The sequence below is a fragment of the Bos taurus genome, chromosome 7 (genome assembly GCF_002263795.3).
Source record: "Bos taurus isolate L1 Dominette 01449 registration number 42190680 breed Hereford chromosome 7, ARS-UCD2.0, whole genome shotgun sequence".
NCBI classification, from domain to species: domain Eukaryota; kingdom Metazoa; phylum Chordata; class Mammalia; order Artiodactyla; family Bovidae; genus Bos; species Bos taurus.
In genome coordinates this window covers 5,936,459-5,960,026 of record NC_037334.1, presented here as the reverse complement: position 1 = coordinate 5,960,026, position 23,568 = coordinate 5,936,459, and the positions used below count along the sequence as shown (strand labels likewise).

Below are 23,568 nucleotides of genomic sequence, written 5' to 3'. Positions count from 1 at the left end.
CCTGCCGCATCTGCTAAGAGCCTGGTGGCCAGAAGGCATCTGGCGTTTGGGAGCAGTGGGGAGCGAATGTGTAGGGCAGGCCACCAGGGGCCTCGGAAAGCAGGCCAGGGTTCTTGAGCCGAGGCATCCGATCAAAGTAGACAGTCCAAGGGGAGGGAGAGGCGGGGTCGGAGATGGCTGCGTGTGCTGCCTGTGGCTTCTCCCAGGATGCTGGTGAGGACTGTGGTCTAGGGGAGAGGCTTTATCCAAGGGATGTGCCAGGAACACAGAGCCCTCTGGACCCCAGCACTTGTCGGGCCGTAGAGGTTGTCCAGTCATGTGGGGACCTGCAGCAAGCTGGGGCACCTCCTGGTTTTGCTTGTTAGCTACGGGAGGAGGTGAGTTTGTCAGGAAGATTGAATGTTGAGAAAGGGGCATGTGGCCACAGACAGGTCTCGGGACCATTCTGGGGGCATGGGCCACAGCATAGAGGACACTCAGGATCGGGATAGAAGGAGGGAAATCACTGGTGTCGTGTGCTGCGCAAACCACCCCCCCAAACCCATACAGGGGCCAGGGCATTCAAAGCAAAAGGGGTGTCAGGGCTGGGAGCCTTTATCTGGTGCGTGTCTGTCTGTCTCCAGGATCATAGGAACCCAGAGGCCAGATTATCTCCTGTACGTGAATACAAAGGCGTTTGGGGGTGTTTCCGTGATCTGCTGATGGGGAGTGTCAGGTGTCAGCAGGCAGCTAACTGGGTGGGGAGGTGGTGGAATTAGGCTCGGGAGAGTCTAGGGTAGCAACCTGGGGTACTCCAGGGCAAGATGTGCCAGCCAGACGTCCCCTGACCCCAGCCAGTGGTCAAGGCTCGGCTGGCCTAAGGCTGGCCTTGAGGCTTGGTGGCTAGAATGTCAGCAACGTGAACGTCAGGGTGGGAAGAAGGGGAGTGAGAGCCAGTCCAGGGTGGACGCCCAGGAAGGTGGACGTGACAGGGAGACAGGGAAGGGGGGCGGGGGTCCGTGAGGCCAGGAGGCTGAGCCACTCGAGAGCCTGCGAGGGAGGCCCTGGCAGGGCGGCCCCTGGGCGCGGGCAACAGAATGTCTGGCAGCTTCTGTCCCCCCGCATGGCCTCCCCAGGATGTTGAAAGAAGTCACCGGGAAGGCCCTACGTTGGCAGAGCAGGCTGAGAGAGGGCAGGAGCGGAAGCCACAACCCAGGGTCGGGGGGGTCGGCAGCAGGGCCTATCCCACAGAGGATGAGAGAGGGTGAAGGAGGCCTCGTGCGGGACCAGCCTCACGCCTCACAGATGGAAACACCTGGGGACCTAGGCTGTACTTCTGCACCGCTGATGTTGGGGATGGGGACCGTCCCCGTGCACTGTCAGCTGTTGAGCAGCATCCCTGGCCTCCACCCACCAGATGCCAGTGGCACCCCCTCCCTCGGTCAGGACGGTCATAAACATCTCCAAATATCACCAAGCATCCCCTGAGGGGCAGAATCTCCTCAGTTGAGAAGTTCTAGGCCGACTGCGGGCAAAGATTGATTTCACTGTTAACGGTTGTCCGGTGCCCAGATGGGTTGAGATTTGATGGGGCTCTGTGACATTGTGCCATTATGGTTACACATCACCTCAGCTCTGTTCAGTTCTATCTCGTCAGCTCAGCACAGGCCAGGTGGTGGGCGGAGATGCTCTTTCTGGCTGGCGATCTGCTTCGTTCCTGGGAACGGGCGGCTGGTGCTGCTTCCCACCCTATGGCCAGCCACAACCAGGAGAACTGCCCACCCATCACCAGAAACCTCGATCCTTTTTTGTGTGTGTGGCCACATTGGGTCTTCATTGCTGCACGCGCACGGGCTTTCTCTGGCTGAGGCAGACAGGGGCTCCTCTCTAGTTGCAGCGCACAGGCTTCTCATTGCAGTGGCTGCTCTTGTTTCAGAGCACGTGCTCAGTAGCTGTGGCGCAGGGCTTCGTTGCTTCCAGGCATGTGGGATCTTCCCGGACCAGGGATCAAACCCATGTCCCCTGCATTTGCAGGCTGATTCTTAACCACTGGACCACCAGGGTAGTCCCTCCTCCCATCTTCCTCACCAATAGCAAAGCTCATTCAGATACGAGGGTTGGGTTTTCCATCCAAGTTTGTGCTTAGGGCAAAGTCTTCAAATGTTATTTGAAAAGCTGCTCGTCAATGCAAAAGAAAAAGAAAAAATGCAGTCACCCATGTGGTGACCCCCCAGAGCTGAGAAGTCACATGCTCCCTGCAGGCTTTCTTTCAGGCAAATGTCATGAAAGAACTTCAGCAGATTTCTGTTGCATTTCATGCTGGTTTCTCTGCACTGAAATTTTGTCACCCCCTCCCATCCCTGTCCTCCTGGGGGTGACTTTCTGAACCTCACACCAGGCGCTGACTGTGGTTCACCTCTTCTTTAAGCAACTCCCCAACAGGAAACAAACCAAGACTGCCCTGGTGGTTTTCACTGCCGGAGAGCAAGCAAGGTTATCTGCACTGCCACGCCCACCCACCCCCCCCACCCCCCCCCCGCCCCCCCGCCCCCCCGCCCCCCCCTTGGCAGAATTGTGACGTATTTTATTGTAGCTTTTGATTTCACCTCATGTACTTGGCTTTTTTCATATATTGCTTCACTTTTTTAGTATCATTTTCCTTATCTGAGATATAATTTTTGTGTGTACCAGGGCTTGGCAGACTAGATCCCACAGGTTAAATCTGCCTGCTTCTACACGTAAAGTGTTATTGGCACACAGCTGTGCCTGCTCATGTATGTATCATCCATGGCACCTCTCAAAAGAGTTGTGACAGAGACATCATATGGTCCCCTGATGGTGACCATTGAACGTCTGACCCTTTACAAGAGCGGTTTGCTGACCCCCTCACACTTTGCACACATGGAACATTCTAGAACATTCCAGTTACTTTCTCTGTGCACACATCTGACTTCTGCTCTGTTCTCCCTTCCCAGACCTAAGGAAGCCAAGTTCCCACACTGGTTCCAGATGATCCCTATCACCCAACTGAAATCTTTTTGCATTGGTCTGTGCCTTATATATATTATAACCTGGGTCTCCCACATTGTAGGCAGATGCTTTACCGTCTGAGCCACAAGGGAAGCCCACGTATATCCACTAATGTACATCTACCCACAGAGGAGTCTGTAAGCCATCTTTGAGGGGTCAGAAAGGAAGGGCTTGCATGTAGATGTCCCAGAAGTTCATCTCATAAGTTCACCTTTCAGCTTTCACTCTCCTTCTCCAGTGCTGTCTGTCCCACAGGCAGCTGGGCTCACTTGTGCGGCCAGGGTGTTTGAGGACTGGCTGACCACGGTGGGGGCCATGTGGGGCCCCCTCCCGATCTTTCGTTTCACGGAGGGGCCCTCGGAGGCTTTCCAGCCACACCCTGGGCCCTGAGGCCACCTGCATCCTGCCTGCAGGGCAACACAATCTGCCAGGCACAGTGGGATGAAGACAGCAAGCAAGACCCCAGTGCCTCCCAACCCTGCCCTTCCCCCCCACCAGCCCCTGGACCCTCCACAAGCTGCTGGGAGAGCCAGCGTGAACTCACTGAGGCTGGTGGCCCAGGCCAGCAGCGTACACTGAGGGCCACAGCACCCCTGGAGGAAGCTAGCATCGGGGTGCCAGATGTGTGCCCAGAAGGAGGCCCTGGAGTTCACGGCACGCAGATAGTTCAGCCAGAGAGATGAGCGTGGGGACAAGCTTCTCGTAGCCCGGGCTAGGGGGTGGCTGTGTTCCCAGCCCTGGTGCTTAGTACATATCAGCAGGCGTGGGTGTTCCCAGCTCACCACAGGGATGTCACAAGATGCGGGAAATGGCGGGAGCCGCGTTAAGGAACCACTTGATTGGAAGGAGGGATCCGAGGCAGAGTGACAGCCTGCAGACTGCCCAGCTAAGAAGTAAGGCCACACCAGAGCAGGAGGGGGTACAGAAAGATGAGATGTTGTCTTTGGGGGTGTGGAGAGGATCAGGGTGCCCTACAGCTGTGATTGCCTATGCCTTTTTGTCAGGGGGTCCCTGGAAGTGTTAGGGAGGGGACAGCCACCTGGAAGACATAGTCCACAGGCACTCTCTGCCCTCCCATGCCTCGCAGACCTGCAAGGCTGCCTCTCTGGCTTGCTGCCTAAGAGTGCAGAGCCCTGACGCCTTGCAGTCATCTGAGGCTATTTTAGACCAAAGTGAAAGTTATATTTTCGGGAACATTGCGTCTAAGAGAAGAGTGAAATTATGGTTGTATTTTAAGCACCCAGAAAGGCCTCCTTGGAATTTGCAAAAAGAGTTGATTAAAAGGCAAAGCGTAGCTCCGGGCCCGGGACACCCCTGCCACAGCCACCGCCCTTTCCGAATGTTCTGGGCACTTTGCTATATCAGGGCTGGTGGAGTGGGGCGGGGGGGCACGATGAGAGTGTCTGTCCACCATCCATCAGCCCATCAGCTACATCTGCCTCACTCTTTGGCGCGGGGATGCGGCCAGACATCAGGCAACCACAGGGCCTGGCAGCCGATTTGTTTCCTGGTGACTATCCAGGATGGAGCAGCTTCAGGGCCCTGTCCCCAGCATCACTGGGTAGTTTCCCTCTGGAAGTTTGCTTCTGTGTCATTCAGCCACTGCTGGCCACAGCCAGCTCCCAAGGCCAGGCCCAGCAACACCTCAGTTACCTGAGGCCCATGGAAGTGACCTGTCTTTTGGAAAGGCCAGGAGGTCAAACTCAAGGCTCTCGGTCCACCACCCAGCCACTGATCAGTCCTCTGACCCCAGCTCGTAACTGTTGACCAGCTCCTCCTGGGTGGAGGGGGAAATGGCCACCCCCTGGCAATGGTCAGGTGCCTGGGCTCAAAGTCTTCCGTGGTGTGAGCTGTCAAGAAATGTTCAATGTAATCCTCACCCGTTTACGGGAGAGTAAGTCACAGCCACCTATGAGAATTTACAAAGTTCTACTTAGCCCTTCCTGAGGGTCCAGGGATCTCTGGGACAGCCGATGTTTTTAAATTGAAGTTTGCCTGGTGGCTCAGATGGTGTAAAGATTCTGCCTGCAATGCAGGAGACCTGGGTTTAAACCCTGGGTCAAGAAGATCCCCTGGAGAGGGGAATGGCAACCCACTTTAGTATTCTCGCCTGGAGAATCCCGTGGACGGAGGAGCCTGGCAGCCCACAGTCCATGGGGGTCACAAAGAGTCAGACACGACTGAGTGACTGACACTTTCACTTTCTTTCATAGTTAACTTACAGTGTCGTGCCCATCTCTGCTGGTACAGCAGAGTGACTCAGTTGTACACATACAGACTTTTTTTTTTTAATTGAAGGATAATTACCTTACAGAATTTTGTTGTCTTCTGCCAAACATCAACAAGAATCAGCCATAGGTAAACGTATGTCCCCTCCCTCTTGAACCTCCTCTCCATCTCCCTCCCCATCCCACCTCTCTAGGCTGATACAGAGCCCCTGTTTGAGTTCCCCGAGTCATACCGCAAATCCCCATTGGCACTCTATTTCACATATGGTAGCGTAGGTTTCCACGTTGCTCTCTCCAGACATCTTGCCCTCCTTTTGTTTTTTAAGAAGTTTACTTTGGGTTGCACTGGGTCTTCACTGCTGCGCTCGTGCTTTCTCTGGTTGCGGTGAGTGGAAGCTACTCTTCGTTCAGAGTGCAGGCTCTGGGGGTATGGGCTCAGTGGTGGCTGCGCACGGGCTTGGTTTTTAATGGTTTTGTTGAATGTGGTTCCCTGTGCTTTACAGTGGGACCTTGTTGTTCACCCATCGTATGTATAATAGTTTATATCTGCTAATTCCAAACCCCCAGTCCTGCCCTCCCCCACCCCACACCCCCCGGGCAAGCCCAAGTCTGATCCCTGTGTCTGCAAATCTGTTTCCATTTTGTAGATAGATTTATTGGTGCCATATTTTGGATTCCACATATAAGTGATATCACATGGTATTTGTCTTTCTCTTCTTGGCTCACTTCATCTAGTATGATCATCTCTAGTTGCGTGCATAGTGCTGCAAATGGCATTAAGTCGTTGGTTTCCGTGGCTGAGTAGTATTCCACGGTATACATGCACCACGTCTTCTTTAGCCATTCTTCGGTTGGTGGACATGTAGGCTGTTTCCATGTCTTGGCTGTTGTGAAGAGTGCTGCTATGAACATAGGGGTGCGTGTATCTTTTTGAATTAGAGTTTTGTCCAGGGGTATGCAGAGCAGCCAGTTTTTTAATTTCTTAGCAGAGTCTAAGGCTCATTTCTCAGCCAAGGCTGATTCTACCACCAGGGGACATTTGGAAACACCTGGAGATTTTTTTTTCTTTAATATTTATTTGGCTGCATCAGTTCTTAGTTTTGGCACATGGGATCAGTTGCTCCTCTCATGTGGTATCTTAGTTCCCTGACCAGGGATCGAACCTGAGTCTCCCACATTGCAAAGCAGAGTCTTAACCACTGGACCGCCAGGGAAGTCCCTGGAGATGTTCTTTTGTTGACCAAGGGTGCTGCTGAACATCCTACAATTCACAGAACAGCCCTTCTGCGAAGAATGATATGTCCCCAGAAGCCTGTATCAGCCGAGGCCAAGACACCTGCTCTAGTTTAGGGGTCTTTAGGATGTGCAGTTGAAAATCAGGCCTGGGGTTCTGGACGGGGTCTTTCAGGGGGCCATGTAGATCCAGGAGCCACTGCCTGCACAGAACAGCTTGATGGACGTATCAATGTTGGTGAGGTTGGGGGCGCGGAGGGGGAGGTGGGAGAGAAGGTAACAAGGGCACGCAGCCCTGGAGGAGTGTCTCCAGTTCTGCCAAAGTGCCTGGACCAGCTCTTCCCCGTCAGCACGTGACTGCACCCCTCCCTGCAAAACTGACCACCTCCAGGGCCTCTGGGCAAAGAGCTGACTCTGCCCGGAAGCCTAGCTCGGCTGCGTAGATGCCATGTGACCTACAGCAAGCTGACCTCTCCATGCTGCCTGCTGCTCTCCCCTGCCCCAGGGCCTTTGCACATGCCGCACCCTCCTGCACCATCATCTAGCTAGGTCCGCCCCCGAGGCTTCCTGGGAGAGGCAGAGGAGAGCTCCAGAAGGTCCCAAGGCCAGCAGGCTCCTAGCACAGCACCAGCACAGTCCCTGAAGCTCCGAGAGGCCCTCTGGTGCTCAGGGCCCATTAGTTTCCTGCAGCAGCTCGTGTCACCCAGCAGCCCCAGATTTCAGCTGTGGCAGAGCAGGGAGGAAGCAGGCACGGTGGTGCGGTCATGGCAATGCTGAGGCTGGGGGGGACACCTCGTGGGGATCTAAGCCCCCCTGTGCATGGGTGGCCTTCGATGCCTGCTCCAGAGCTGCCCCTTAAAGAAGATGGGAGGGACTTCACTGGTGGTCCAGCGGTTAAGAACTTGCATTCTTAACCTGCGTTAAGTTTCCATCCCTGGTCGGGGAACTAAAATCCCATGTGCCGCAGAGCAGCTGAGCCTGCACACCATAACTACAAGCCAATGAAGCCAAATAAATATTTGAAAAAAATTTAAAAAGATGGGAGACACTTTTTAAAAGATGCTGAGTGAAAGAAGCCAGACACACAGGGCCACATCCTTCTGATCCCATCGACATGAAGTGTCTGCAACAGGCAGATCCAAGGAGACAGAGACCAGATTAGTGGTCGCCAGGGGCTGGGGGAGTGGAAGTGGGGAGTGGCTGCTTACGGGCACAAGGTTTCCTTTGGGGTAATGAAGCGTTCTGGAACGCGATAGAGATGACGGCTGCCCGACATAGCAGACCTGCCAGACACCACCAAATCGTACATTAAAACAGTAAATTTTACCACAATTAAAGCCTGAATATTCATTGCAAGGACTGAAGCTTAAATACTTTGGCCACCTTATGTGAAGAGCTGACTCACTGGAAAAGATCCTGCTGCTGGGAAAGATTGAGGGCGGGAGGAGAAGAGGGTGACAGGATGAGATGGTTGGGTGGCATCACCGACTCAATGGACATGAGTTTGAGCACACTCTAGGAGATGGTGAAGGACAGGGAAGCCTGGTGGGCTACAGTCCACGGGGTGGCAAAGAGTTGGACACGACTGAGTGACAGCAACGTACACGTCCGGAATGCTCCCCATCAGGTCCCACCATGGGCTTCCGGTGGCTCAGTGGTAAAGAATCCGTCTGCCAGTGCAGGAGATGTGGGAGACACAGGTTCACTCCCTAGGTTGGGAAGTCTCCCTGGAAAAGGAAATGGCAACCCACTCCAGTATTCTCTCCTGGGAAATCCCATGGACAGAGGAGCCTGGCGGGCTACAATTCATGGGGTCACAAGAGTCGGACATGACTGAGCAACTAATCAACAGTAGGTCCTGCCACATCAGCCTCTTGGGTTCCTTCCCATCGATCTCGAAGTTGGCGGGCACAAGTGCAGCCATCCCAGAGCCAGTCCTGTTGGCTCTGACCTCTGGGGTGGCCCCCAGCGCGCCCGAGCTCCATCTCCCGGGGCCCCACGGAAGCCGCCGACCCTGCAACAGGACACAGGACCGGCATGAGGTTGGACCTGAGCCCCTTTAGGTAAAATTTCTCCAGCAAGTGTGGAAGTGCTCCAAAATGTTTCAGCCAGCCACTTACCTTTAACATCACCATTTCCACCCAGAGAATGTTTCATTTCGTTGTGAATTGGCAAAACCCTCCCCCAGGACTGAAAGATAATAAAATCGGCCAGAGCAGGTTCGCAGTGGCTGTTCCTGTGGAATGTCTCCTGGATTCAGCCGTTCACACTTAAGCTCTGGTATAGTAGTTTACCCCAGGGGTCTGTAAACTGGTTCTGTAAAGGGCCACGTTAATTAGCATTTCCAGATTTCACAGCCGCTCAGTCTGTATCACAGCTACTTAGCTTGCAGCTACTCACCCCGCATCGTAGAGCAAAAGCAGCCGCAGACAGGACATAGATGAACAGTGCGGCCATTTGTCAATAAAACGTCATTTACAAAAACAGGCAGTGGGAGAGCAGCATCAGAGATACCCAGACTGGGGGCTTCCCCAGTGGTCCAGTGGCTAAGACTCCAGGCTCCCAACGCAGGGGGCGTTTGTTCAGCCCCTGGTTGGGGAACTAAAGATTCCACATACCACAAGAAGATCTGGTGCAACCAAATAAAATAAATGCTTTGTTAAAAAGAGAACCGATAACCAGATTGAAGGACATCCTAAAATATACTCACCCCCATCCTCCTTAAGACTGTTAAGGTCTCAAAAATAAGCCTGAGATACTTGATGTGGGAGGACTGAATGTAACGTGATGAGAATGAAAATCGCTCAGTCATGTCCAACTCTTTGTGACCCCATGGACTGTATAGTGAATTCTCCAGGCCAGAATAGTGGAGTGGGTAGCCATTTCCTTCTCCAAGGGAACTTCCCAAGCCAGGGATTGGACCCAGGTCTCCCGCTTTGCGGGCAGATTCTTTATCAACTGAGCCACCAGGGAAGCCCATGTAACATGTGATAACTGGGATAGAAAACAACATTAGGGGGGAAATGAGGACATCTGAATGAATGCAAGCTTAGTTTCGTAATAATGCATCAGTCAGTATCGGCTTCCCTGGTGGCTGAGCTTTAGAGAACCTGCCTGCAATTCAGGAGATGCAGGAGACCCGAGTTCAGTCCCTGGGTCGGGGAGATCCCACTTCCCAACCCACTCCAGTATTCTTGCCTGGAGAACCCCTGGACAGAGGAGCCTGGTGGGCTACAGTCCCTGGGGTCACGAAGAGTCAGACACAACAGCTCACACCCAGGGTCAGTCCGTATTGGTTTTGTTCACTTTTTATGGCAAATGTGCCATCATTATATTGACAGTGGGAGACACCGAGCGTGGGGCCCTTGGGAACCCTCTGTGATATTCTTAGAACTTACTGGTAAGTCTAAAACTATTTTAAAATTAAAAGGTTTTTAGAGAAGAAGAAGGATGTCGAGCCAGACTTGACTTGTGTGTGTGGAGGGAAGGAGGTCCATAGACGATCCCGCACAGGCCAGGTCTGTCGCACAGACAGGCTCCCACCATGTCCATGAGATACGCAGAGCAGATCTCAGGTGGGATCCTCACACAGTGAACTTCGACCTGACGCATCCCCGCCCTCCCGCGCTTCCTGGCGTCCATCAGCTTAGCATCATCAGCGTTCTTTGGTGCTTTCCTCTGTTGCCTGCGTGCTCGCTGTCGCCATATCCTGTCGTCGCTTCCTCTGCAATGTTCCTGCTAGTGCCCGGGCTCCGGCCGGCGGCCCCGCTGGCGCACGCAGGTGACAGTGTCCAGCAGTCAGAGTGGTGTCCAGGGTACCGGCTTCCCGAGGGGCCCACGCACGACTGGGGCCCAGCCACTGAACTCGGTTTCCTAAACAGCCCCTTACCTTCCAGGGCTATGAGGAGTCAAAGCTGGAAGGTGGCTCTGGATAGTGATTTTCTCTCCTCCTGCACCTGTTTCTGCATCATCCGGGGGCCTGGTTTCTGCTCACTTTCCCTCCATGTTACTGTGCCTAGCTGAACAAGGCTACCAAGTGGAGGCACGCTGAGAACTGGACCCGTCTGTTGTTGGGGTGCAGGTGGGGAGAGGCTGCTGTCAGTGAAACCCTGGACTATGACAGTTTCCCATCTCTTGGGGCTAAGCATTAGGAAAACCATCTGATTAAGTATGCGTGCTAAGTTGCTTCAGTCGTGTCCGACTCTTCATGACCCTGTAGACTGTAGCCTGTTAGGCTCCTCTGTCCATGGGATTCTCCAGGCAAGAACATTGGAGTGGGTCGCCATTTCCTTCTTCAGGGGATCTTCCTGACACGCGGATCAAACCTGAGTCTACTGTGTCTCCTGCACTGCAGGCAGATTCTTTACTGCTGAGCCCCTGGCGGAGCGCCCTGATTAAGTATACTGAGCACGGAGCTCTTTGCTCTGTCCTGCTTCTGATTATCAAGACCCTTACTCTAGATGTTCAGGAAAGAGGGAAGGGTATAAGCAGGTGTCCTCTTGCTTTATTTCTCTCTAGAGAGCCTTCACTCTCATAGGAAACCCTAGAGCAGTAGTTCTCACCCTTCCAGGGATCAGAACACCCTCAGGCTCTGGTTTAAAAATTTAGATTTCCTAGCCTTTCCAGAAATCCTGCAGGTCTGGAATGGGCCCAAGTCTGCATCTTTAACAAGTCCCTACAGCCCATACTTGGATTCTCAACTTTTCCTCTCCCTTATCGCAACCTACCAGAGCAGCATGGTAGAGGTGACTCATGGGGCAAGGCAGAGGAATCTTGACAGTTCTCTTTTTCCTCACTGTTGTAAGCGGGGGAGCCCCAGGAAGACAGCTTTGCTCAACCCAGGTATGGAGGGTGGACCCAAGAGTAGCCAGCGGGGGCGGGGGAGGCGAGGGGGGGGGGGGGGAAGGGACCTTCCCCTTCCCCCTCCCGTCCCTTCCCCTTCCCCTTCCCTGTCCCGGAGGGCTTGGAGAGAAGCTATAGGGCCTGTAGGGAGAGTGGAGGGATGCTCTCAGACTCTAGTCTCTCCCTCCAGCCCACCCTTGGGAGCTCACCTTTCCTCACAAGGGCAAATGCTTAGTTTTACTGCATGGAACGTATTAAGAGTCCTTACTGCTCTCAGCAGCAGCACCGTGCAGCTTGAGATTTGTGAAAATGTTAGTTGCTTGGTCATGTCCAACTCTTTGTGACCCCATGGACTGTAGCCCGCCAGGCTCCTCTGTCCATAGAATTCTCCAGTGGGTTGCCATTTCCTTCTCCAGGGTATCTTCCAGACCCAGGGATCGAACCCAGGTCTTCCGCATTGCAGGCAGATTCTTTACCGTCTGAGCCACCAGGGAAGTCCTAATTTGTACAGAAATTCATACAGGGAAGCAAAGGAAATTTGCCATTTCCTTTTCCCCTGGAATAGGAAATGGCAACCCACTCCAGTATTCTCACCTGGGAAATCCCGTGGACAGAGGAGCCTGGCAGGCTATAGTCCGTGGGGTTGCAGAAGACTTGGACGTGGCTGAGTGACTAACATACATGCACACGGAAGCAAACCTCATCCTAAAAGGAACTTCCATAGTGAGCCACCACCCACTTACAGAACTAGCCCTCCACTCACACCTCCCCCGCTCAGCTCAGCCTGTGCGTGACTCCTTCCAGCCCACCAGGCCTGCGGGGTCCTCCTTCCCAGATCATCCCACCACACAAATACAAAATAAATCAGTGCAAAGAGAGGTTGAAAAATCTTGCGAAAGGTGCATGATCGCAGGAAGTTATCAAAAGTGACCCGGAGAATTGCTCTGACCTCCAGTTACTCAGCCACACCCAGGAGCAGCAGATGGGAAAGAGAGCCAAGGATGGAAGCCTGAGCTTCCGGAGGGAATGAGTCCATTGTGTTGCTAACTTTACATAGGTGCACTCTGCCTGAAGGGAGTTTTCAGCTGGGTTCACCAGGCGAAGTTCAACTCCATGCTTTACGAACGAAACACACCCAGACCAAAGTAGTTCAGGAAGCTAAAAATAAAGGGACAGGCACAGAGATGTAGCAGACAGATGGAAACGGGATAGAACACAGCTGCAGGTTTGATGTGTAAAAGGGAGAGCTGGGGCCTCTGAACATTGTATGATGAGGGAGATTCCCCATCAGGCCAAAACCCTCAGTTTACACTCTCAAGGTATAATCATTGTCTGTATCTATGCATCACAGCACAGCAGCTGCTTTTACAAAGCAGAAATTATAAAAGATACTGGGAGAAATAGATGAAAACATAACATAAGGCTCCTTGAGCAGTCAGCAAATAGACAGGGCTGTAACATGCCCAGACCTCACATTTAGGCAGATCTTTGGGCCCTGTCACAAACCCTTCACTCCATTATGAGAATAAATCTTAAGTATTTGTGGAAGTAGTCATCCCTATGTCAAGTCACAGAGAAAGCATCTTAGAGCTTCCGAAAGTAGAAATACTATCATCAGTTAGTTCTCTTCATAATACTGTAAAACCAGAATTAATTTTTAAGGCCCTTTCATATGGAAATTTGTTTTAAAGAAACAGTAACCTCTGTTAACTCTTAGATTAAAGGGGGAATCTATAAACCAAAATTGGTGGTAGTTTAGTCACTCAGTCGTGTCTGACTCATTGCGACCCTATGGACTGTAGCCTGCCAGGCTCCTCTGTCTATGGGATTCCCCAGTTAAGGATACTGGAGTGGGTTGCCATTTCCTTCTCTAGGGGATCTTGCTGACCCAGGGATCGAACCTGCGTCTCCTGTGTCTCCTGCATTGGCAGGCAGATTCTCTATTGCTGAGCCATCAGGGGAGCCCATAAACCAAGATTACAGATATTCTAAAAACCATCAATTGAAACCGTATAGTATCAGAATCCGTGGGATGTATTTAAAGCAGTAACAGCAGGACAGTTCGTAACCATAAATACTTTATGTCCATAAATAGGAATAAATGAAAGTAAATGAATTAACATCCCAACTCAAAAACCTGAGAAAAAGAACCAAGTACACCACAGAGAGAGTGAAGTGTTAGTTGCTCAGTCGTGTCTGACTCTGTGGCCCCATGGACTATAGCCTGCAGGCTCCTCTGTCCATGGAATTCTCCAGGCATGCATACTGGAGTGGGTTGCCTTTCCCTTCTCCAGGGGATCTTCCCGACCCAGGGATCAAACCCAGGTGTCCTGCGTTGCAGGCAGATTCTTTACCATCTGAGCCACCAGGGAAGCCCAGAGAGTGTCAAATGGATAAGACAAGCCCTCGGGAATTCATCAGTTCCTCCCATATTTTTGGTGCAGTAAGAACCAAGCAAGACCCTCCCCCATCAAAGTTTAATTTGTTCTTTATTCTTCTGTAATCTAGCACGTGGTTTCATTTATAACCTAAACCAAAATTTAGTGAAATACAACGTACAATAACTTGTTTCATACTTGGTTTCTTTTTTTTTTCCCTAAGATTCCATAACCCTGCCTCCCCCCCACCCACCCCCTGGCACCGTCCACCGTGAAACTTCAGCCCCTGGTAAGAATCTGTCCATCTCAAAGGGCCTCGTCCTGGGCCCAGGAACCCTTGGTGTGTTTTTCAGGGTTTCTGCTCACATCTGTGGCTGACAGCCAGTGCCCTTCCGGGTTAGAGTGACAGAGTCTGTTAGGAGCTGGGGGCACGGAGCGGGAGTCAGTGTCATGTCTCATCAGCACGCGACTCTCTTTACATGCCTGCCATCTACCCATCTGTCTGTCCAGCGGGCAGCTGGCTAGAGGGAGCCTGCCGGGTATCCCAAGCCCTGTGGGCAACAGGGAAAGAACAGAACCCAAGCTAAAGCTGGATGTCAGCTGGGCCCTAAAAACCCTCCACTTCCTCATCTGTGAGTCGAGGAGCATGAGGTTGGGGGTGATCATTCTACTTCCTGCTCTGCACCCACAGGCCCAGTGAGCCTGCAGCTGTCACCTGTGTGGGCTGACCTGGTAATTGGGGGGTCCAATCTTCTGCCCCACAGCCACCACCTCTCACCATCATTGCCACCCACTTCCCATTGTCATCCTTTTTCTCAGCCATGCCACACAGCACGTGGGATCTTAGTTCCCAGACCAGGGACCAAAGTCTCGACTTTCTGCACTGGGAGTACAGACTGCCAGGGAGTCTCCCACTGTCGTCTTGTCCTCACCCTCCCTGGCTCCGTCTCCCTCCACCCATTCCCTGCACAGCATCAGCGCTGTGGGAGTCACGTTGGCCTAGCTTCTCCTTCCCCACCTCCCACCCCATCCACGCCCATCCTCAAGGAGCTCGCTTTTCTGTCCCTCCCACGCAGCCCCTCTGAGCCTGTGACTCCGCTGGCCCCTTCTGCCCTCCGTGCTTCCTGGTCCCACTTCTCTGTGTCCTTGCCACATCTTTGCGAGGAAACCAGTCAGCTTAGGCAACTCAGGCCCTCTCGTGCGCATCTTGTATGTCAGAGTGTTGACGTCCTCTCCCTGCCTCAGCACTGCCCTGGCCCCTTTTGGAAGAAGGAGGCGTTTCACCAAGAGCCCCTAGTACAGTGGCCGACACACCTTTCCTGTAAAGGGTCCAAGTGTCAGTATCTTCTCTGCCGGAGCAATCTCCCCCAGCACAACTCAGAAGCAGACACAGACTACCTGTAAACGGACATGAACGTGCGCCAGCAGAACCTTATTCATGGTTGCTGAAAGTTGAATTTCCTGTCACTTTCATGTGTGGGAACGTACTGTTTTGATTTTTTCAAGTGTTTAAAAATGTAACAACTGGGACTTCCCTGGCTATCCAGTGGTTAAGACTTCACACCTCCAGTGCTGCGGGCACGTTCAGTCCCTGGTTGGGGAACTAAGATCCCACATGCCAAGCAGTATGGCAAAAAAAAAAAAAATGTGACTGCCATTTTTAGCTCGCACACCACACAGAAACAGGTGGCTAGCCGTAATTTGCTGACCCTGGTGGAGGTCCACGTCTAAGCCTGACCCCCGCCCATTCCTAAGCATTACACAGGCATCCTCCCCATGGCCACGCGCATTTGTGGACAGGTCATCTGTGACTGCTTCACACTCCACCGCGACCCAAATACTTACTAGCTGGCCCAGGTCATCTGTGACTGCTTCACACTCCACCGGCGACGCATATACTTACTAGCTGGCCCTTCACAGGACAAGTTGGCCCGCCCCTGGTTCACACAGAGCGCCTTTCGTCCTCAAACAACCTGAGAAGGCAGGGTTTACCCCCTTGTTTTACAGAAGAGGAACTTGAAACTCATGAGCAGCAAACTAATTTGTCCCTCTTGGCACAGCCCCCCAGCCCAGGACCACAGGGACCCACTGGAATTCCCTGTCGATGTGTAGCTGTTCTCCTGGGTTCCTCATCAGAGGTAGCCCTCCACCCCGCACACACCCAGGGGCGTTATTTTCCCGGCATTTCCACACAGGAAAGCCCCAGGCTGACTGGATGCCCCCCCGGGGCTGTTTGCTCAGTAGACTCAGCCAAGCACATTTCCTGGGCGCCCAGGTCCAGGGGCCGTGGGACGCCTCCCAGGCCTCCTTCTGCAGATGTGACAGTCGCTTGTGTCCCCAGACAGACACAATCACATAGAAATCCTGGAACTTGGAGAGCACTTGGGTAAACAACTGGAGTTCCAGGCCTAGTTCCCGATCACTCTCGGGTGTTGCTCTCTGTACCCCCGAGCACGGCTATAACAAGAGGGCGAGTGGAAGCCAGTCTGTCTTTCAGCCCTGCCTTTAGGCTTCACGGTAGCCTAATATTTGCTTGAGTTGTCTTACCATTCGCAGCCTCTCCTGGCACCACCAGTCACTCCTCTGTCTTGGTGTGTGACCTGGACTGGACACGAGATTTGGAAATCCTGTGTGGAGTGGTTCGTGGTCTCGGGGGGGGGGACAGAGGCTCTGCCCCCACCTGGCACTGCAGGGGGCAGGGCAACGTCAAGGTCATGGGAGGCAGTGGGCAGCCTCCAGGAAGTCCAGAGGCGGTGACGTCCCAGCCACGGCCAAGGTGAACGCTCGGAATGTCCCTGTCGGAGCCCCACCAGGGAGGGGAATCCCTGAGACTAGAATGGTGCCAGGCACATGGCCACCAGTACATTGTTGTCAAGTGAATAAATGAAACCACGTGTATAAAAGCACCACGTACAGTTGGGAAGGGGCCAGGGGGATGGGTCCCCATAGCTAGATCAGGAAACAAAGCCAGCCCCACAACCAAGATGAATTCACTACAGCGATTGAAGACAGCCACAGGTATATCTGGGGGGCGATGGAGTTACCATTTTCAGGCCACCTCTACTTAGCTGGAAGGACCACCACCCTGCAAGGGTGAGGCTGGAGAACTTCTCTCCAGGGGAAATCCTCCCCCCAGCCTACCCCCTGACTTGAGACTCACCTATCAACACAGGAGATAGCAAGCATGCTTGCCTTGGTGATCTCATTCCATGGGGCTTTTCACTTTTGAAATCTGAAAGCTAAACATTGTTTGCCTAATGCAGTCCATCGAAGCTTGTCTGGTTTTCTTGTGGGATGTACAGAGGCCAGATGTGAGCTTGGGGCTGGGGCATCTGCCTGCCTGGTTGCCAGACCTTGGGGGAGGCGTCTCTAGCCAGGGCAGGCAGACACCCCAAAAGCCCCAGGTCTACTTGCCTGGCTCCCAGCACCAAGAACCCGTCTGGACCAGGGTCTGAGGGGCAACAGCCAGGGGGTGCCTCACAGTAGAGGCCCTGGTTTCCAGCCCACAGCCACGCCACCCACCTGTTCTTGGACTTCAGAGAGGTCAGCTGACCTCTCTGCTCCTGCTTCCTCATCAGAAACGGGGAAGGCCAGGTCTGTCCCTTGGAGGAATTCAAGCAAAAGAAAGAGTCGCAAGCCTGGCGTGTGGCTGGCACATACCACAGGCGATATGGCACATATCTGGCGTGTGGCTGGCACATACCACAGGCACATACCACATACCTTAATGTTACATCGCCATTCTTACTAAAATATTGACCATGCATTCCAACAGAGAGAAGACCCACCCTCTTGAGATAGCAAATGCACTTTATAGAAATTTCTGGCTACGTAGGCTGCTCAACCTTGGATATCTTTGGTTTAAAAATCCTCATTCAGGCATTTCCCTGACAGTCCAGTGGTTAAGACTCCAGACTTCCAACTGCAGGGGTCATATGTTCAATCCCTGGTCGGAGAGCTGTTAATAAGATCCCACATGCTAGACAGCATGGCCAAAAATTTAGAAGAAGAAAAAAATTAATAAAACCTTTTGAATCTCGCAGAAGAAGAACCTCAAAGACAAGAGCAGTTAAAAGACAGCCAGACTTCCCCCGGCTGACAGCATCCCGGGCAGGGGTGGAGGTGGTACCTGGGGAGCAGAAGGTCCAAGAAGGCCAGGGTGCTCCTGCTGCATTCATTTAAACCTAGAAACCGTGACTGGAGGTGGGGTTGGATTAATGGATCCTCTCTTTATGGTTTTTTTCCTTTTATTTGGTAAACTTTTAGCATGGTTCTATATGTTTTTTTCAAAGCATATACTTTATATTAGAAACATATCTTTTATAGGACTTCCCTGGTGGTCCAGTGGTTAAGACTCCACGCCCCCAACACAGGGGGGCACGGGTTCAATCCCTGGTCAGGGAAGTAAGATCCCGCATGCAGCATGGCATGGCCAAAAGAAAAGACATAAAGGAGGAAAAAAAGGAAAAAGAAACACGTCTTTTATATTATAAAGGGAGGGGAAACAGCATTTCTGAGAAAGTAGAGTCCTCTCCCAAATAGTGCTTTGCCAGGGCTGTGGATCGTCTGGCGTGCCGGGAAGACAGCACGAGCTTGTGGCTGCCCTTGCCCCAGAGCCAGCTCACATCACATCACTGCTGGCACCCGGGTCCCACTTCCTCCCTCCCCTTTATCTCCAGCCCCACATGATCCACCGGGCACACCAACCACCCTGAGCTTGAAGGCCTTGCACACCCCTGGCCGGCCCCGGGAACAGCTACACAATAGCTCCCCTCGCTTCGGGTGCCAGGCCAGCATTTCCTCCTCCTCCTCCGACGGACGTATAATAGCACCAACCGGATATTTTTAGATCAGCTTTGAAAAGTCGCAGTGTGTTGAGACCACATACCAGACGCATGAGGTCACCGTGCTGGTAATCGCAGAACCAGAGAGCTGGTCCCAAAGACATCCCCTCTGGTCCCCAGGACGCTGGGCCTGGATGTTTCCTTAAAACTCACCAGAGACGTGTCCCACATTCATAAGGGACCACCGTGGCTCCTCTGGGTGGAAATGTGCATTGCTGGGGTGTCTCTGTGGCAGGCCTTGAACCCAGCCACCACGGCGACTCAGGACTTGCCCCTGGAGGGGTGTCACTCGGGGTCAGGCACCCCCCTCACCATCTGTTTGTAGTTAGGACAGGCAGCACTTTGCATGCTCACTCGTGGGAGCTCATTTTATCACAAAGCAGGCCTGTCCTCAGCTCAGACACCACCCTGCAGGGTCTGGAAGGAAAGGAGGAGACGGATCTGCCGTCTGCTTTTCCCAGAGCCGTGGCTCAAGAGCCTGTGGGGTTTACCCCAAAGGCTGAACATAAGGGAAACAGGAGATTAAAATCTGGATAGACAGTTTTCTTCACCAGGGGGCCCATGAGGGCCTACAGCACATATGGGGGCCTTGATTACAGGAGGGAGCCCCAGACAACCTGCTCCTACAAACACCTTTTACCTTCATCTGTGCTTCTCAACCCCCAGCAATTCAGCTCTCGCTGGGGACTTTTTTTTTCTTATTTATTTGACTGCATCACAGCAGAGGATGAGATGATTAGATAGCATCACCGACTTGATGGACTTGAATCTGAGCAAACTCCAGGAGATAGTGAAGGACAGGGAAGCCTGGTGTGCTGCAGTCCATGGGGTCGCAAAGAGTCAGACACGACTTAGCAACTGAACAACAAATCAGGTCTTAGTTGCATCATGTGGAATCTTTCACTGCGGCACACGGGCTCTATAGTTGTGTCACTTGGGCTTCAGTGGTGGTGGCACATAGGCTCCAGAGCCCTCAGGCTCCGTAGTTACAGGGTACAGGCTTAGTTGCTATGAGGCGTGTGGAATCTCAGATCCCCAACCAGGGATTAAACCCGCGCCCCTTGCAGTGCAAGGCAGATGCTTAACTCCTGGGCCAGCAGGCAAGTCCCTGTGGGGACTTCTGGGGTTGTCCCACATGCTGCCGGCCTCTGGCGGGTAGAGACCTGGAATGACCTCGATACCCTGCAGTGCGCAGGACAGCCCTGCCCCAGAGAGTGACCGCTCCCCGAGTGTCAGCAGCGCCGAGGCCGAGAACCCTGCACTGGGTTCCACAGACACCTGGGAGGGCAGAGCAGATGGGGGCCCGGGCCCCAGCAGCTGGCCTAGAGCTCAGTCACACACATCCAGACCCTGTGAAGAAGAGAAGGGGGCTCTGTGGCCGCTGTCTGACTCTGGAAAGCACCTCGTCGGGCTAGATTCCACCACCACACAGCCAGGTGAAGACCCCTCCCCTCAAAGTGCCCCCCTACCCTGCAAGTTAGTCTCTCAGTTGTGTCCGACTCTTGGGGACCCTATGGTCTGTAGGCCGCCAGGCTCCTCTGTCCATGGAATTTTCCAGGCAAGAAGACTGGAGTGGGTTGCCATTCCCTCCGTGAGGGGATCTTCCCGATCCAGGGATTGAACCCTGGTCTCCTGAATTGCAGGCAGATTCTTTACTGTCTGAGCCCTGAAGGTACCCCCTGTACAATTGGGCCTGGTTTCCTCCCTGAGACCTCTTCTCCCTCAATCACTCGTCCCCTGCTTGGCAGTCTGGTGGTTGGTTCAGATTCTACAGCAATGCCCAGTTCTGGGGTCTGGAGCCCCAGGGGCATCGGCAGGAAGTCACACATCCCGTGACCTCGTCAGCCGGGAGCATGACCAGTGCATGAGCCCAGTGGGGGCTGCTGCCCTGATCGCAGGCTCCACTGAATGGAGCCGTTTTCTGAGGAAGTGTCTCTGGCCTTCCAGCAGATGCTTTTCTGTGGGGCTTCTGCCTCCAGGCATCGAGTTGGAAGCTCATCAGTGATTGACCTGCATCCATCCTGCCTGCTAAATGAGCGCTTGGAGAAAATCCAAACTCCTCTCGGTGTCTCCCTGAGAGCCTGGTCACCTCTGTCCACCCTGCCCTTGTCCCCCACCTCACCAGACCTGCAGATACACACCCCACCCCACAGCAGACCTTGGCAGTGGCCTTCCCACCTCCTCCGAGCTGTGGCCTCCCTGCCAGGCTCAGCCTCCTCAAACGGGAACAGCGTGAGCCTGACACCTTTTTCGCTATTGCCAAGCTTCCCTTTCCTCGTGCGACACCCCCGCCCCATCCCCTCTCCCTCTCGTCCCTCCTCTGCCCAGCCTCACCACCCTCGCTGCTTTTAGCCTGTCACTCCCTGAAACAGGGACCACCACTCCCCAGGTACTTCTCCTGCCCCAGGCTCCCCCAAGACTCCACCGAGCCTCCCCTTATCTGAGGTACCACGTGGGAAAGAGGTAACCCCAGGAAACCTGAGTGGGGCACAGAGGGTGTTCTCTTGTTTTCATCTGGATGGTGGTCATGTGGTAGACCCCGGGGGGCACTGCCAAGCCGTGGGCTCTGAGCACTGCGCACACTTCCTCTGTGTCTTGGGAATGAAGCCCTGATTCACACCACGACGAGGATGGACCCCAGAAGCATCATGCTGAGTGAAAGAAGCCAGACACGAAAGGCTATCTAGTGTGTGCCCCCACTTAACGTGAAGTGTCCAGACCAGGCAAATAAATCCCGAGAGACAGGAAGCAGATTGGTGGTTACCAGGGCCTGGGGAGTAACTGCTGAGGAGGATGGGTCTCCTGTTGGGGTGATAGAAATGTTCTGGAACTAAACAGAGGTGATGGTTGGACAGCATTGTGAATGTAGTGCACGCCACCGAAGTGTTTACTTTTGAAACTTAGTTTTATGTTATGTCACTTTGACCCTAATTTTTTTTTTTAAATTGCTGTCAACCAGCTTGTCATGCCACGGTATTGCAAGACCCTCCAGGAGGGGACGTGTCCCCACATCTGCTTCCTCACAAGCAGGCTGGCGGCTGGCCTGGAGCTGGTATCAACCCAGCACCCAGCAAACTCCTTCTGGAAAATAAATAGTCTGGATAGTAAATATTTTCTGGATTTGCGGGCCAAATGGTCTCTGTCATAGCTCCCTGCCGTCACAGCACAAAGACAGTGGTAGGTGGTCGGTGAATGAACAGGCCTGGCTGTGTGCCAGGACACTTCATTTGTGGATGCTGAAACTTGAATAGGATTTTTACATGGCAGGAAATATTACTTTTCTTGGGTTTTTTGGGTTGTTTTTTTTTAAACCATTTACAAATGTAAAAACCACTCTTGGCTCACAGGCAGTACAAAAACATACAGTGGACTGGATTTGACCACAAGCCAGAGTTTGCTACGTGAACAGTTACTACTGAAAAAAAAAATCCTATGATTGGTGTTTCCAATGTCCAGGACTTAGAACTTGAGCCCCTCCTTCACGTCAACACAGAGGTAAAGAGCAAGCCCATGAGAGGTGTGGGAAGCCCCTATGGCTCAGTGGTAAAGAATCTGCCTGCCAGTGTGGGAGCCGCAGGAGACACGGGTTTGATCCCTGTGTCGGGCAGATCTCTCAGAGGAGGAAATGACAACCCACTCCAGTGTTCTTGCCTGAAGAATCCCATGGACAGAGGAGCCTGGTGGGTACAGTCCATGGGGACTCAGAGTCGGGCTCAACTGAGCATGCACACACATACTTGGGACACGCTGGGGCTGCCTATCTGTGTGTTTTCCGGGTGTCACCTGGAGTCTGTGAGTGACTTCCAGTGAACCATGGTCTACAACACCCTGAGGGAGCCTCCAGGCTGAGGCCTGTAGGAATTTTATCCTCACAATCTGAAAACCTGCTTTTGTTTTCCTCGCAGGCTTTTGGAAATGCTAAAACAGCCCACAACAACAATTCCAGCCGATTTGGGAAATTCATCCAGGTCAACTACCTGGAGAGCGGCATCGTGCGAGGGTGAGTCAGCTGGTGCCCACGCTGTGCACTCCACCATCAGTCTGGGGTCTTGGGCTTCCCTGCAGCGGGGACCCAGGACTGAGCCAGCAGGGAACTGAATGCTGAAGTCACGATCTTGCAGGCATTTGTGAATCATGCAGGGAAACAAGTATGATTTTCAGTCATTGATATGAAAGTCTGAGAGGTGGCAGGAAGTGTGGGTGGGGGAGGAGGGCGGCACCTTCATAACCAAACCTACCTGCCGCAGGGCATTGCCTAGGACATTGAGGCATCCACTAAGTTAAGTACAATGAGCTAGAGTTCCTAGCATGATGGGATTTGCCAAGAGCAGGCGAGGGCACACCAATTTCCCGATCTTGATGTTTCTAATTCCCTGGGTCTAGGAAGAGTTGATGTGGACTCTGGCATTTGCCAAATGTGCCCCTTTAGCTTTAGCTGGAAGGAGACATGATGCTAGGTAGCAAAGTAAGGCAGTTGTCCAGGGAAGTGCTGAAAGTAGGCAGGTGAGGGGGATGGAGGGAGGGAGGAATGGGACGTGGACTGATGGATGGATTCCAGGGTGGGTCGGTGGATAGAAGGATGGGTAGATTCATAGATGGGTGGATGATGGGTGGGTAGGTTCATGGATGAACAGATAGAAGGATGGAGGGGTGGTTTGATTCATGGATAGATAGATGGGATCATTGGTAGATGGGTGGATTCATAAGTGAGTATATAGACTGATGGGTGGTTTGGATGGCTGGGTGGATGAGGAGATAAATGAGTTCATAGTTGGTAGCTGGATTGTGAAGTTGACTGCCAGGTGGAAGTTAAAACAGATTTACATTTTGTGCCAGAATGTGAGTTCCTTAGGTGAAGGCACAGTTACTTCAACTAAATGTGCAACTTTGAAATTGTGTTCCCCAAAAAAGCAAAAAAGAAATTGTGTTTATTTGTATCCTGTGCAATGTTATGCTAATAGAAATACCTGGAAGCCTTATGCAATGAGTTGATGTTACAAGGAATTATCTATTTGGTCATACTGTGATTTCCGC

At 52.9% G+C, this 23,568-nt stretch overlaps 1 protein-coding gene across 20 annotated transcripts in view; it reads left to right on the top strand.

The window, feature by feature from the left end:
• MYO9B (myosin IXB) overlaps positions 1-23,568 on the top strand; it is a 107,959-nt gene that overhangs the window by 31,153 nt on the left and 53,238 nt on the right. For all 20 annotated transcript variants that reach the window (NM_001193096.2, XM_059888129.1, XM_059888125.1 and 17 more), the window contains exon 3: positions 22,440-22,534. In NM_001193096.2, the coding sequence (NP_001180025.1) occupies positions 22,440-22,534 (95 nt within the window). The remainder of the gene's footprint in view (positions 1-22,439; positions 22,535-23,568) is intronic.